The following is a 16,553-nucleotide window of genomic DNA, read 5'->3' as shown; positions in this document are numbered from 1 at the left end:
GCTTTCTAACCAAAATCCATGGTTACTGTGGATAAACCTATGTCCTAGTTTCAGCTGGGATAGAGTTACCTGTCTTCCTAGTAGCTGGCACGGTGCTATGTTTTGAGTTCAGTATGAGAAGAATGTTGATAACAAACACTGATGTTTTCAGTTGTTGCTCAGTAGTGTTTAGACTAAAGTCAAGGATTTTTCAGTTTCTCATGCCCAGCCAGTGAGAAAGCTGGAGGGGCACAAGAAGTTGGCACAGGACACAGCCGGGGCACCTGACCCAAACTGTCAACAGGGTATTCCATACCATGTGATGTCACATCTAGTATATAAACTGGGAAGTGGGGGCGGGGAATCGCCACCTAGGGACTAGCTGGCTGTCGGTCGGCAGGTGGTGAGCAATTGCCCTGCGCATCATTTGTACATTCCAATCCTTTTGTTACTGCTGTTGTCATTTTATGAGTGTTATCATTATCATTATTAGTTTCTTCTTTTCTGTTCTATTAAACCGTTCTTATCTCAACCCGCGGGTTTTGCTTCTTTTTCCCAATTTTCTCCCCCATCCCACTGGGTGGGGGGGAGTGAGTGAGCGGCTGCGTGGTGCTTAGTCGCTGGCTGGGGGTAAACCACGACAACCTATCTAATATCATCCAGTTAAAATTGTCATGGGCTGACTCATATGGGCACTTGTTTCCTCTGTTCTTTGGTTTATATAAACTGAAGAGGTAATATGCATGGATACAAAATGACTTTGTAGATCATGTGAAGTATTTTCTGATGTTCTCATAGGTTAGTATTAGGAATTGAGGATGCATTTTTCCCTTATATGTAGCTACAAGTAATATCCTAAGACACTCATTTTAAATATTCTTTCCAAGGTATAACAGCCTGGAGAAAAAAACCTCAATTGTTCATGAATTACTTTGTGCTCATTTCTAATGTGTTATAATTTAGATCTTAACTTAAAAAAATAAAATATCAATGAATGGTATGGTATAAGTTGTACCCTCCTGGACAAGTTTGCCCATCATTGGCAGCAGCCCATTTCTAAAATTGAAATAAACATTTGCTTGGTTTGTGATACTATAGCAAACATTCTTGAGTTGCATTGTATAATCTAATAACGCATTCATGCAACACTTGCATGAAAAAATGCTATTCATTTCAGAAATTCCACTCTTTTGGGATGCAATATAAGACAGATTTTTTCTTAATTACTTAAGCAGTAGATGTGCAGTGAATTTGATAGCAGTAAGATAATTGTGCTCGGTCAAAGACTGGACTCACTTCTAAGAGCTACCTTTTATTGAGCAAATGTTTGGTCATCTAGCTGTCTACAATAATAGATTGTGGAAAAACTCCTACCAGAATAAAAAAATAAGGTTCCTCAGGTCTGTAGAAAGTAAGAACCATGAGAGTAGGCATACATCTTTCTCTCTGTGGTTCTATTTAAGGCTAGTAACCCATGATATTATGCTAGGGAGAATTTGTACTACTCTCAAGTAGTGACTGGCCATGAACAAATGCAATATTTAGACAGAAACTGATTTACTGGCTTTTCTGGAGTGTGATGACAAGGCACTGCAGGTGAAAATGCTAACACATTGCTAAAAAGGCAGTAAGAGCCCACAGGGGCACTTAATAAGATGATTCCCACAAAACTTAGTAATTCGCTGCATAATGATATGCTTGTGAAACACTTATTTCTTGTATGGCACAGTGATATTAATGGAATGCTGATTTGGTGTAATAATAAAACTAAAAATTTTCTTTTAATGTACATGGTCAGATCTGAAAAACACAGAATGTGTATTTCACAGTGCATTTGCACTGACAGAAAACGGAGTGGTATATTCACGTGTGTATATGATAGAGGATGGGGGATGCTCCCACTGTTCTATAAAATCAGGTTCACATCCAAATATGTATGAAAAAATTGTGTAATACTATGTTATGATGCAAGTGGAAATAAGGAGCAAAAAAGGAGGTTTGAAAGCGGTAAGTTCTTAATACGTACTGTTTACACAAGAACATCATTCCTGCCAACCATCTCTACTAGGTCACTTTTTAAGGGAGCTGGGAAAAAAGACATTAGTCTTTTGCTTAAGGAAGAACGTGCAAGTGACATGACACCTCAGATAAGATCTGTGGAGATTCTAGGAAGCTGTGAGCAGTAAGTGAAGGAAGGATTACTCTGTCCAAGATTGTGAATCCATGATTTGCTTTGGGGGAGAAGGAAATGAAAGATTTGAGCAAGGATCAAGTGTCTGTTAGCTAAGGGAGTGAAAGAATGGAGCTCTCCAGGGCCTGAAGTGCTGGATGGGAAAGACTCCAGTGCATAGTGGATAAACTAAAATAAGGATCATAATCCTGGGAGAAAGATGGACATTTATTCCAAACCAATTAAATCAGACTAAAAATGCAGAAAGTGGTTACAGGTGGCTCCGTGACTCCTGTCATCCATGATTATCTGCATATCCAGTATGTTGAAAACAGGACACTGAGAAGGTGGAGAAGCCCATTTGAAAATTTTCAAAAACACTTTTTTAAACCAGCTTTTCTACTTATGCCATGTATAAATCAGATGGCTGCAGAGCTGCAGAGTTGTTTCCTCTTTCTTTTTCTTAACTATATGTGATAAATGCAGCCCATTTCCTAATGCAGGTTTCACAGATTCATATAGGACTGGCATTTCATTCATTTGGCTACTACACAGCTATAATTGTCTTTTCTAACGACACAGCTTCTTAACCATTTTGTATCAACTAAAGAAGAATCTAAAGAACAGGAAGTCAGAAAATTTGTGGGTTTTCCTCACTGTAGTGAAGAGCATTGAAAAGCCTAACTTGCGGTCTGGTCTTTGTTTTGGTTTGCTTTTCCTAAGGGTACTCAGAACCTAAAGGTTGAAACTGTGCATACTACTACCTCTAAAAAAATCAAACCAATTGTGCTTTAAAATTCAAATACTGTATTATTATGTCGCTAGTGCACTGAGGCACAAGTATGTTATTTACTGTTAGAATGCTATTACATGCTTTTATTTCAACTCCTTCTATTACAGAACATGAAAAGCAGCGGTTATGCAAAAGCACAGATTATATGAATTTGCATTTCAAAGTGAAATGGTTTTATAATGAATATGTGAGAGAACTCTCTGCTTTCAAGGATGCAGTGCCTGAATACTCTCTGTAAGTAGTGTATAAGGAAGTCTCCCGTGAGTTTGGGCTTGATGCAAGGTTTATTTTGGTCAAATATTTATGCTTACGTTTGTGCAAGATCTCATGCTGCATACCACTGACAACTCTTTACTTTTTGCGCTTAGTCTTCTTTAATTCTTCATTCTATCAAATAAAATAGTCCAGGTATTAAAAATGCAGTTATCTATTTCATAGGATGCTTTATTCAAGTGTTGTAAGTGCAGGTCTTCATAGATGACAAAATATTTTGGTCAGAAAATGCCTGAGGAAGGTATGAAATGCAGGAACAGCAGCAGCATTAGTTATAGGCCCCTGCATTTGTTTCATACTCAATGCTAATAGGATATACTACTGAAATTATTCTTACTGCATTGGATTAATATTAAGCTGCTGTTTTCATTTTAGCCTTTCCTCCTGCAATTAATACATTCAATCCAGTCCTTTTATATGAGCTATCCTTAATCTCATTCCTTAATCTTCTGTAAATCTGCTGATTTGCCGAGGTAGTTTGGGGCCTGTTATTGGGTTAAAATTCTTTTAAATAAACTAAAGAAAAATAAAACACAGCTGATGTTTTATTAAAGCAAAGTTTTATCCAAGTTATTTCGCATACAAATAAAAAATCAATGTTAAGAAAGAACCCATACTGATAAAAGACACATTCTAAAATTAAAAAAAGTGCAGAATAGGGTTCACTGCAAAACATGGACACATTTCTCTGGCGGCTACTGCTAATTTTGCAACACTAGGGTATATCAGTTAGAGTATTGTGAAACTGAAGCCTGGAAGACCTTTTGGTAGCCACAGTGTCTCTGGTGCCAAAAGTTTTTCTAGGATGATAGACCTTTTAGCAACTAGAACAGATGTGAAGACACAAGGTGCCAAACTGCTGGGTGGTATGGCATCTCTCCTCTCAGGATCTTTATGAAATGTACTTACTTTACTTTAAAAAATTATTTTTAATTTTCAGGTGGTTTGAACCATTTGTCATTCAGTGGCTGGATGAAAATGAGGATGTCTCAATGGAATTTCTTCACGGAGCACTAGAAAGAGACAAAAAAGATGGGGTGAGCCTTTACTTTTTAAAGAAAGGAATAAAGAAAGTATTAAGACAGTTATTTAGTATTGCAAAACCAGAAGTATATTTGGTCCTACAGTATCCTTGTTAGACTTCACAACATACACAGTCAGTAATGGTTCTTGGAAGACAACCCTATGGACAAATTCCTACTCTAATTTCATTTGCCAAAATTTCCCATAGACTTCAATCTGTGGTTTCACTAAACTCTGATGTGATACTGATGTCATGGAAGAGATTTTTGTTTTTATTTTCAAGAGGTTTAAAAGTAATAGAAATGTGAAAAGCCACATTCCTCAGTATTATCAGTGAGTCTTTTTTTTAAATTTATTTTTTATTTATTACTTCTTATGACACTAGGAAGAATTTCGAGTGTAAGAAAATCAGTTAATACAGTTTTGAGCTCTGAACAAGTATTAACGCATTTAAATGTTTCTCTCTAGTTTCAGCAAACATCAGATCATGCCCTCTTCTCTTGTTCTGTGGTTGATGTCTTCACACAGCTCAATCAAAGCTTTGAGATTATTAGGAAACTGGAGTGTCCTAATCCAGAAGCACTATCTCATTTAATGAGAAGATTTGCCAAGGTAAATTAAAATCAGTGCATCTCAACCAAGCTTCAGAGAGAGTGACATTGTGTTGCCATGTACTTAAAAGCTAATTCCAATGTTGTTTAGAATCAATCTCTTCTATCTCTGACTGGGATGCTTAGAAAGACATGCTGTCTCTGGCTTAAGACTGTTTTTCATCTACTTTGTCAAAATCATTTACCAGTTTGAGAAGTTCTATCCTCTCTGAGATTTCATATTTATGTATGTTATACAATCAATTATTATTCTTGCCAAGCACGGATTAAAATTCCAATAATGGAGCAATTCAGTGAAAAGCAATTATCTAATTAGTCAGTGCAAGGGAAGGAAAAATTCAAGGTATGGCAATAAAGTATTGTTGCTTGAAGCCCTGACGTGGTAGTTCTTATTCATGTGCTGTTTGATAAACTCAGCTTTGTTAGACCGGCTTTCTATTTGAGTTGTAATATTTCCTCGCACGCTTTAGATTGCCATTATAGTCCTGATGGCTTTTTAAAAGTTTGCATTTACGTTTATTCCTGTTCTTCCATTGCAACAGTTTTCCATTTGCAAAGTTCCTATTTACATGATTATTTTAAGATAAGCTCATATTGCCAGGCTTTGAACAGTGCTCCCTTGGTCTTATTTTTCCATTATATTTTTAATCTATGTATTGTCACCCTAGAGGACTTTTTGAGCTTGCTACTGTTCCATTAAGTATGTAGCACATTGCAAGGAGTAGAGCTCTCAATGCTTCTCAAAAAACAGTATGACTGAAATTAAAGTATCTCTGCTGTTGAAGATTACATTCCATCTAAGAACCACCCAACTGTTGTGCAGGGATTTGAAAATGTGCTCACAGGATTGTTTATATCATATTTTTAAAAAATACTATATAGTACAAGTGTAAGCATCTGTAAAATCTATAATTTATATAAACCTCCTTTTTTGTGTTTTTTTTATTATTTTTGTTTTACACTGTGAAATTTACCATTTAAAAGACTCTTCTCCATTCCTAGACTATCAACAAAGTGCTTCTTCAGTATGCTGTAATTATTTCAAATTACTTCAGCTCATATTGTGATAAAGAAAATGTGGTAAGTAAAAAGCTGTGTTTTGTTTCTGCCTCAGAAATTACCTTTAAAGGACTTACTGTACTTTTTGAATATTTAATTACTTTTGTGTGTGAGAAAAAGCATGAACGGAGGAAGGGATTTTTGGTTTGCTTTACTTTTTAATAAGGTCAGCATGTTTTCATATCTGCTTACATTGCTGTGTAAAAGTTGGAATAGGTAGAATTGGTTAAGAATTCTAGCTAATAATTTCAGTATTAAAGTAGAAAAAAAATTTACAAGATGGCCAGAAACACTCCCTGGATAACAGCCTTCTACAATGGTGAATATGGTGAATGTATTTCATCCTTTTTTCCAAACAGAAGTATTTTTGTTTGAGTTTTCATTTTGCATTGGCTTGCTTCTCTTTATTGGTTTATTCATTAGAGAGTTTATAAGATCGTTGTTCCCTGTGCAGGGAGTGTGTGCAGACTTTTCTGCTACTACCACTCACTCTCTCTGCAGCAGTGAGAAGAAAATCATATGCTATTTTGTTGCCTCACTGCTTACAAGGCACCCCTTAATGAAGGACCAGATTGCCATGGACTCAGAAATAAATGAGATATGGACACTAAAGATGTGTTTAAGCAAATCAAGACATAATCAATAGCTTAACATGACCAAGGGAAATTGTTCTTGTAAACTGACTTTTCAGTATCATTGATATTCAAAGCTAGTACTCCCAAGGCAGGCAATATTTAGCACTATGTGTGCTATATTTAGTAGTATGTTGTACAGATGTATCAATCTACAATTAGATAAATAACTGCAGCACTATCCTCATACTATTCACCTCCAAAAGTACAGCCCTTATATAGCTCATGCACATCTCAGCTATATTTGTCACATCCCTGTGCATGGCTTAAGGACACGCTCATTCTTGCCAGTGCTCTCTCTAGTGTGAGACAGTGTCATAATCTAGAGGTCACCAACATATACACAATAATAGAATTCAGAAAGACATCTGTTGCAGCTAAACATCAATTATTCGTGGTTCTTCTTATAAGCAGCATTACAAAAAACTAAACTTACTAGGAGAGATGTACCATTCTGTTCCTTTTACAAAATTTTGTCTAAAATAGAATTAATAAATAAAAATACCAAACTCAAAACTTTATTATTAAGTAGAAGTTTTATATACAAGTTTTTACAGAGGAGTGACATTCGTGTACATAGATGTGTCATATCTCGGATTTAACTTCTCACTTCAGATATTTTCAACCTTTAAGCCCTTTGCAGTAAACACATTGAAAAGACTCACTTCAGGAGGTATCCACACATCTTTCTTCTGGCAGTAGTAAATCTTTTCAGCATCTGAGAAGAGTAAAAGCACCAGGCCAAGTTTGGCAATCGTTGTGTAAGAATCAGTCTTACAGCTGTAGAAAGATAGAATAGAATAGTTCAGTTGGAAGGGACCTGCAACGATCATCTAGTCCAACTGCCTGACCACTTTAGGGCTGACCAAAAGTTAAAGCATGTTAATAAGGGTCTTGTCCAAATGCCTCTTAAACACTGAGAGGCTTGGGGCATCGACCATCTCTCTAGGAAGCCTGTTCCATGTTTGACCACCCTCTCAGTAAAGAAATGTTTCCTAATAACAAGCCTGAGCCTCCCCTGATGCAACTTTGAACCATTCCCACACATCCTGTCACTGGATACCAGTTGATACATGATAGACCAGCACGCCATATTGCCATTCCCCCCCCCCCCCCCCCCCAATCTCCCAGGACAAAAATCTTCATGCATTTTTAACTTTACAGATACACCATCTACATATTCCTTATGTCTCTCCCCTCCAGGGCAAATACAGAGCTGAAAAGAACACAACACTCCCTCTCCCCAGTGTGGAGGAGTGAATGCATTACATGTCTTCTACTTTAATGTTAATCAGTCCAAATCAAGCTTCATCTGAAATAATCTGTCTCTGTATTCGACCCAATATGAACCATAATTATTCTCAAAATCTAAAGAAATAAAATTTGTAGCTATTTTCCCCATTTCTTTCAATTTAATGCTAATATTAAATAAAGTTTACTGCTTTCTAAAAGAAATTAGTTTTGATACATAGTGTTGAGTCATTGAGTTAAACCATTTGTGGAGTCTTTTGGCCTGTCCAAAGGGATTTTTTTAATTGTCGGAGTGATTGATTTCTGAAGTCACCCCGGTATGCCAATCTTTACTAAGGCTTTAGATGGAATTAATCTCCTTATGGCGTAAAGTATTATATCAAATGCTTTTGGGGAACATAACTTACTTTTAACAGGAGCTACCTTTTTGAAATACATACTTCTAGCTTAATAAAAGACTATTTGATCTGGTGATCTTAACTATAAAAGATAGGACTAAAAGTCCATCTCCTGCATTAGAGTTGATAGAAGACATTAAAACAAATACTTTTTATGATTAAAGTTAGATTTTGGCATTCTTTTTCAAGTCAATACTTTTACTATTTTTATTAAACACTGTAAAAGGTGCACATAAACTATTCAAATAAAAGCATACCAAAGGTGCTTTTCATAAAGACATGTATCTAATGTAAAAACATCCTCTTATCTTCCACCTCCTGTCAGAGTTTACAAACAAACCTGGGGTTATGTGTTGTACTTGTCACTCACTTTTACGTATTGTTGCATCTGACTGTCTCATTCCTGTAAATTGCTGCAAAGAGTATTCTGAAGAGCAAGATGATAATGAAATCATAAGATGAGAATATTTTTAAACTCTGGTTCTGTTATTTACTGACAGCAATAGAAAATTTTCCTTTGAGCCAAGGTAGACTTGGGCTCTGAAACAGCAACCTTAGCTAGCCTCGAAGGAAACGTTGAAAACTGCCTCACTATGAAGTATTTATCTCATAGCTTCAGTACATTGCCAAAGGCATTTGCACTTGTTTTGAACAAAAGAACCAAGACATTATAGTCAGCTACTTATTCCCCCATCAGAAATCATAATCATTGAATTGTGATGTTGCAGATAATTTCCAGAATAATGAATACATCAGAAGAGAGGAGATAGGAGAGGAGAGGAGGACACAGTCTTAGTGATCATAAATTAACAGAAGGTAGATAAACAAATGGAAGAAGTGGGGTTTGTGGATTTTTCAAGAGACAGGAAAAGAGGTGATATTTCAACCATTACACAAAGCCAGCTGTCTTTTGCAGGAGGACAAATAGCATGCTTCACTGGGAAGCAGTAATGTAAGTATTAAGAAATTAGATCAAATTTCTTTTTTTTCCTTTAGTTGAGAAGGACTCTGACACCAAATTCCTTTGAGAGTAATGTAGAACTAATTAAAGCTAAATCACATTACTGATCTTTTGAATACCAAAATCTAATCCCACCATGTTTCAGCACTACATTGGAACGTGCTATTAACTGGAAAGGTACAAATAAGTAGCAATAACTGTAATCATTCCATCACCTTCTTGTTGTCCAAAAAAAGTATGTGTTTTATTGAAATGCATTACTTCAGTGTCTAAATTAATCCAATCATGCAGTAGAACACACTGACCTTGGCCAACCAGAACTCTTTTAGCAAGTATTGTCTTACTGCTTCCCCCGCATCATACCAAGCTAGCATATAATGTCATCTGAGTACACAAAATTCTAGTAATAGATCCTTTCTTCCATAATTTTGAAATCAGCTGCTTAATTTTATCCATGTTTTACATTTTACCTTATATATATCCAGCAGTTGCTGTCGTCTACATTGTGGCTCTGTGTTCTGCCTTAAGGAAATGAGCTTAAACAGAAATATTTTTAGACTAAAATAATATGTTTACAAAACTCTACTGCTTAATTCATTCACCAACTTTTCAAGCATTGCAAAATGTAAATTTCTGATATACTATTCTGTTATTAACAGAACTGCCTGTTGATTTATTCAAATATTTAAGCATCAGCCATTATCTGTGTTACAGTGCTGTCACAGTTTTCTGCGAAGACTGGGTCTAGAAAGCAATCTGGCACTCCCTTTCGCCCAGTCTATTTTCACTCCCCAAATACTTTGATCATTATTGTGTCTACTCTCCAAGAGATGATAATGTACTACTTGTATTAATCCACCAGATGTAATTGCATTAAGTATGACTAGCAACCATATGGGATAAATATAAGGTTCAGGACATGAAATACTGAGATCTGAAAATTGCCCATCGGGTTGGGAGAAGGTATTCAGTTTCCTGTGGCACAACACTGTCTTAAGGGCATAATGGGTGGTCACTGGCTGAGTGGTTTTGCTGACTGGGCAAAAAGGAGTGTAAATTAAAGAAGGAAGGGAAGGCAGCAGTGGTCAGGAACCTAAGATCCTCCTCTAAAAACCACAATTGCATGAATGTAGGGCTGCTGAAGAACTGGTCTTCAGTCCAGAGGCTGTGAATACACATATTCATACATAAAAGGAACATAACACGCACATTCTCACATTTGGTGCTCTCTTTGTAGCCCTGTATCTTGATGAACAACATTCAACAATTAAGAGTCCAGCTTGAAAAAATGTTTGAGTCCATGGGAGGAAAGGAGGTGAGTCATATTTGTTTCCTGGTTCATTCAAAGTTCCTTAGAGATCATTAGCACCATGTTTTCGACCTAGTCACAGCCTTCACTTCTGCTTGCAGACAAAATCAAAATGTTTTTTAAAAAAAAAAGTCTACAAGAACTATTTTATGTCCTGAAAATACTAGAAAGACCTAAAACTATTGCACAGAAACATGCTAATGATCTGTAATGTTCAACAAGCGCTGGGTGTTTTGTGTTGTAATCTGTAGTGCCAGCTTTATTTTAATGTTTGTATTGGACTATACTTTGCTTTTTTATGTATTGGTATGTTTTGCCTGTATCTGAAAATTTTGTAGAATATGTGCTTTGTGCTTTGTCTGTAATGTGTCATGTCTTTGTCTAATGCCTTTGACTTGCAATCCACTGAGCAGAAGAAAGAAGGAGAGAGATTCTCTTATGAGGTTTGTGATAGTAAGCATCTTTTATTATTCCTGACCATAATTTCTAAGGCTAAGAACAGTCACATTTCCTACTAATTTCCATCGATGCATTTGTGTAATTCCCTATGATCTAAAATCAAAAGAGCTATGCTTGGGCATTCAGTTGACGCTCTAAATTAAGTTTTACTAGGCAGATAGTGTAAAGTCTTTCAGAGTCTCTAAAAAAATCTATAAAACATTTTTAAGTGCACTTTTCAGTACCTGAGGGCCTGCTTGTGTTCAAGATTTGGCACCATTTCACCAAGAGCTGCTACTCAACAGTCCAGAATATGCTTAGCTTTATCTCCTTTTATATTTCAGAAGACTTAAAAGTGCCTGAAGTCATGTCAACAGTAAAAGGACATAAATGTGCTTCAATACTTTGCTGATTGTAGTCTTTGACTGTTTTGAAAGCTAATGAAGAAATTAACATCTTTTCAAGCTATAGAATCCTGTCTTCTTGTTAAAAAGCAATGTTTATAAGGTGAATATACTATCCTTATTATCAGTAGCTGGCTTTAAGAAAGAAGTTACACATACATCAGCTTTTTCTTGTTGAGACTGTAGTTTGATAGTTTCACAAAACTTTGATCTAATGTGACTACATTATAGAGAGAATTGGAAAATACATTATTTCATATTTCCACACCCACAGTGGGACACTGCAGAGGTAAGATAGTCCCCTGTGTCATGCAATGAATAGCACCTTCCAAATGAACCCACAGGCTAACTCCATGTTGAGGAGGTTTTGTTGAGTTAGTAGTAGCTTCTTGAAACTGCCATGGCAAAAATACTTCCTGTTCCAGAGAACATGAAATAAATTTCTGCAGCCTTGTCATCATTGAGAATTTCATATCAAACTGAAAAATACATATTTATCATCCAGATGCAGCTATGTTTTTTGTGGTTCCTATTAATCCCCTTTCACTCTCCGAATATTACAACTAATCTTGTCTTCTATGCTCTTATGTTCTGTGTAAAGTACTTTTGTATTAAGGCCTTGGATCCAATGCTACATGTTGAATGTCATGAATCATAAAAACAGCTAAGTGTCTGTAAATCCTGATGAAAACAAGGGCAGAGGAAAGCTGAGTAGCACTTTGTTTACATCTATCAAATTATTTTCAAATCAAAATATTTTCTTGAATCTCCAAAATATTCCATTTTTCTCAAGAAAATAATTAGTTTTCCTTTTGCTCCCAATAGCTTATATAATAAAAAATATAGTTAAAAAAATAATTAGGGTTTTTCATAGCAATTTTCTTTCAAAATCTCTCATCGCTTCTCATCCTTTTTACTTTCCCTTTTGATGTTAATGAGGATGAATTATTAAAGGTGTTACAGTATCAAAGCAACATTTCCTACAAATGTGATGCAACATGCAACCCTTGGAGAAGATTTGGAGATATTTTTCTAAAATCCCTTTGTCATGTACCTTAAGTGCATCTCTGATTCACAGTCTAAGAAAAAAGATCTAAAAAATACATTCAAAGTTTTGTTTGTTTCTCATTAGGGGAGTTTCCTGAAGAAAAGTACATTCATGTTCAATTTTTTGTCACGCATATCAAAGTGCTCCTAAAATGTTTGTCCTCAAATTGGAATACTTATTCCCCTAGCTATTCTGAGACCATAAACGCTAATGGCCAATTTGCCTTTTTGAACTGGTACTTATAAGAAACAAAGCCAGCAATAAAATCTGTAAGCAGTTTCATTGCAGGGAGAAAATAGCTTAATGTTTTGCTCGTGGAGGGCATAAAAATTCAGATGATTTTCAGCAGAATAATGAGACCTATTTCAGTTGAAGCAAAACTAATTCTAAGAAAAATTAAATGGTGTTAATCTCCTCAGTGTCCCATTGTGAGCAGTATGTTTTTCAAACTATGCAGTCAAAATACCACAATCAAGCAGCAGTCCCTATGTTCAGAGTAGGCCTATTGCACATTGCAGGGCAGGAAGCTCTATAAATAGAGAAAAAACTGGGCTCTCAGCTCCCCAGCCATTGAAATAAAATAGTCTGAACAGTATGAGTTTCTTTATTAACTTTCCTCTTCTGCTGTAGCCAAGCAGGATGGGTACTTAAGAAATTATATAAATGAGATCAGTCTGCCATAATAAAGTAAAAGTAGTAAAGTGGGATCCAACCCACTGTCTTCTTTTTAAAAATAAAGTCCAAAATCATGGGAACAGATCATCATAATGTGGAATTTTGGTTTAGTTCCTGTTTGTTTTGTCCAAAAGGAGTGCATACATTGGCACTAAATCATTTTTTTATGTCTGACAAGTTGGAAGCTGATAAAAGGGAAAGAAAAAAAAAGTTAATGCTTGTGTTGCTTTTCACCAGATGGCAAAATATGGCAGAAATGAGTTACAGCAATTAGGATCAAAAAAAGGTGGAAAGCAAAAGCAGGTTGTTTATGCACAACAGTATTACACTGACTGTAGGTAAATCATATTTCCACTCCGGTCAAGTTCAGTTCCAACTTTATATGTAATGCTTAGAAATTCCTACAGGATTCTGTATGTGGTCCTAAAGATTTTGATGGGATGACAGAGGCCCAGACTTAAGCAGAATAGTTCTGAAACATCCATCTTTAAATCTGTAAAGTCAGAGGCCTAAGTATTTAGAACAGTAGCAGCCAAACATCTCAAAATGGAATTCACTGTACCTAGATAGTTGGGGGGGGGGGGGGGGGGGGGGGTGGTGTCAGAGACAAAAAGAACTACTGAAGTGACGGATCTGATAAATACCTGTATCTTCCCTAGATGTACATATAATATGTAAAATTATTTTCTGAACAGAAGCAACCTGGTGGTCCCATTAGGAAACTATAAGCAATTAGACCTGTGAAATTGCAGATAAATGGAATTCAGATTAGAGAAGTTCCATTTAACTCATGCAAAAGTAATTTGCATCTCTGTAGTTTCCTATAGAAATGCTACCAAATTTGCAGTTAACAAGATTATATCCATACTAGCACACATTAAATTACAGCATGGAATAACTCAATCTAACACATTATGTCAAAAGCAGCAAAATTCATCAGATCTTTAATTCTTTTCCAAGGCTTGTATGTGTAAAAAATTTCACAGTTTTAGACAGGCAGCATTTGGAAACAATGATGTTCAAATAGTTCTTACTTATTTTTTTCAGCTGTTCAGCAAAAGTTTTCTCTGCTTTTGTTTAGCATTCAGAAAAAGTCAAACTTCTAATTATCTATTTAATAATCCATAATTAACAGATCTTATGAAGTGTGCCAACAAATTTATGAATATATTCTGTTGTGGGTAAAAATTAACTCTATTATTTAAGAAGATGGTAAAATAACAAATTTATGAACCTAAGAAAGCCAAGCATATTAAGAATTGGTGGAGAAGTATGATTTACACGTTAACAGGTTAATAACATTTACACTACCAAAATAAGTTTGCTGTTTAAAAAGTTCAGATTTTGACGCCTGAGCAACCTACCAATATATTTTAAGACTAGCCTGCACATGCTCTGAACTGTAAATGGAACCCAAGAAGCTAAGGGATAAATGGTCTTTTCTCTCTTTCAATGCTTAAATTAGATATGGCACATTAATGACACTGGTCTTTTTTCCCCCAACAATTATCTGCTCAGTGAGGGCTTTTTTTCTTTTATTTTTCTGAAAAATTATTCAAGCGTGGTTTTTTTGGTCCTTCTTCATCAAACTCTATGTAGCAGATGAAACTTGAGGAGAAAAAGAAAAGTCCACAATACTGTAGCTATTTAATTTTCATATATGTATATCCCTATATGACATCTTCTCAGATGCTGATCAGCATTGCCTTTTGTCTCACTGTCATCCTTTGCTTCTGGCTGATTGCAAACTAGAGTAACATTAGGGCTAGGTTAGCCCTGTAATTTGTCACTTAACCATATCTGGGTGGCTGAGATTTCTGCAGCTGAGCATGTTTGTACCTATTTACTTAAACTGCTACTAGTAGGAACTAGTATGAAGAATTATAGGTTGCATTTACCTAAGTTCTTATACACTTCCCTTCCTATAATAACTCTGAACTATCCAGAAACAGATTGGGTCACGAAACAGAGATGGTTGTTTTTATTGTTACTCCCTTGCTAGTAAGTAATCTCAACCAAGTCAAGAATGCTGAGGACTTCTTCTCTCGGTCACTGGAAAGCTTTACGTAAATGAATTAATCTCTTCATCACTGATTTGCCTCACTGGGAAACTTACCTCCTTTACAAAGTGGTTTTGAGAGCTATGTGTTACTGTCTCAAGTAGTGAGTGTTGTGATGTCAACCTGCTAAGTCTTGCAGTTTGTCAACTTCATTAAGCCAAACCATTTGCACAGTGCTATAGTGCATTTCCCACACCATGCTTTCCTGAGAATAAGCAAACCTGGTATGAAATGTGTTAGCGGGAGTTGTTCAAACCATTGCTGAAATAATAGATCCTTCTAAAGCACAAATAAGATTCCTTTTGGAGCTTGTTGTTGCAAAACTATGATGTTTTTGCACAATGTAGTCATGTTGTGAACTACAGCCTTTTAGAATATTTAAGAGGGAGACAGTAACCCTTCCTGCTTCCACTGAAATATTTTTTTTTTCCCAAATGTTTTGGTTTTTACATAAGGCATCATAGCTGAACATACTTTTCATACTAAAAAAAAATCAATTTATTAATTTATATTAAAAAGATAAGATATACAGAAGATAATCCACAATAGTTAGTGTCTGTGATGTGGAGAGGTACCAAAAGCTGATTTACCTTATCTCCACTGTACAAGGCCATCCTAAAACCATCTTTACCAGTTGTGAAGTCCCCCCAGAATTTCATAGTATAGAACCATCATAATAGTTCCCATCTTTGCTGTACCGTATTAGAAAAAAAAGCCGGTCATGGCTGTGGTATATTTGGATGATGCCAGTCAAGGGCTGATGCGTGAGGACCCTCTGATTTGCCCTGCGAACTCACTAGCACATAGAGGGCACATGGTAAAATAAATGAAAAGTGCACATTTAAGTCCTGGTGAGACACTCAAATTTTTCCAGCAGTTAAACAAAAATAACAATAGCATTTAAAAACCTTGCTAACATATTCTTAGTCATCACAACACCACCAGGTGTCTAATACCTGGATGGTCAGCCCGCATACCTCTTTATATTCCACTCCTCCCTATGACACTGCATTAATAAGCATGAGCATGTGTATACACAAGGCTGGATGTCCTGCTAGATGCTTCCAGCTGTGCACACACAAACTTGTTCATGCAATTTGTGAGCACAAAACCCTCTAAAACATCTAGCACTTGCATGCACGTTTCTATAATGTGTGTTATGTCCACAATCTGACGCTGGTATTTAATCTAATTTTGGCCAGACTAAGTCCATTTCAAGGTAAATTTAGCAAATATATAATGTTTTCTGGTTATCACAACAACCTCTGATAGAAAGTAACTACATTGGCCTTTGTAGTCCCAGTAACGAGATGATTCTCTAGCTTGTGCATGATCTGGTAAGAAATTTTGAGTCTTCTGCCTGCCTGGTATTTTTTGCTTTCTCTGATCTGTAACATGTTCAGTGTGAATGCTTGTATGTTCAGTATTTGTTAAATATTAATATTCTAGTGGTCTTAAATTTGTGTTCT

General features: G+C 35.9%; 1 protein-coding gene across 1 annotated transcript in view; it reads left to right on the top strand.

The window, feature by feature from the left end:
• The window catches only part of UNC13C (unc-13 homolog C (C. elegans)), a 191,721-nt gene that overhangs the window by 140,581 nt on the left and 34,587 nt on the right, over positions 1 to 16,553 (top strand). Inside the window, exons 19-23 of the mRNA XM_010571811.1 lie at positions 3,050 to 3,176; positions 4,156 to 4,252; positions 4,707 to 4,850; positions 5,852 to 5,929; positions 10,388 to 10,465. Coding sequence (XP_010570113.1) covers positions 3,050 to 3,176; positions 4,156 to 4,252; positions 4,707 to 4,850; positions 5,852 to 5,929; positions 10,388 to 10,465 — 524 coding nt within the window. The remainder of the gene's footprint in view (positions 1 to 3,049; positions 3,177 to 4,155; positions 4,253 to 4,706; positions 4,851 to 5,851; positions 5,930 to 10,387; positions 10,466 to 16,553) is intronic.

Source organism: Haliaeetus leucocephalus, unplaced genomic scaffold (genome assembly GCF_000737465.1).
Source record: "Haliaeetus leucocephalus isolate CR32 unplaced genomic scaffold, Haliaeetus_leucocephalus-4.0 Scaffold339, whole genome shotgun sequence".
NCBI lineage: Eukaryota > Metazoa > Chordata > Aves > Accipitriformes > Accipitridae > Haliaeetus > Haliaeetus leucocephalus.
Note: the sequence above shows the minus strand (reverse complement) of the source record. Positions and strands in the feature narration are given on the sequence as shown.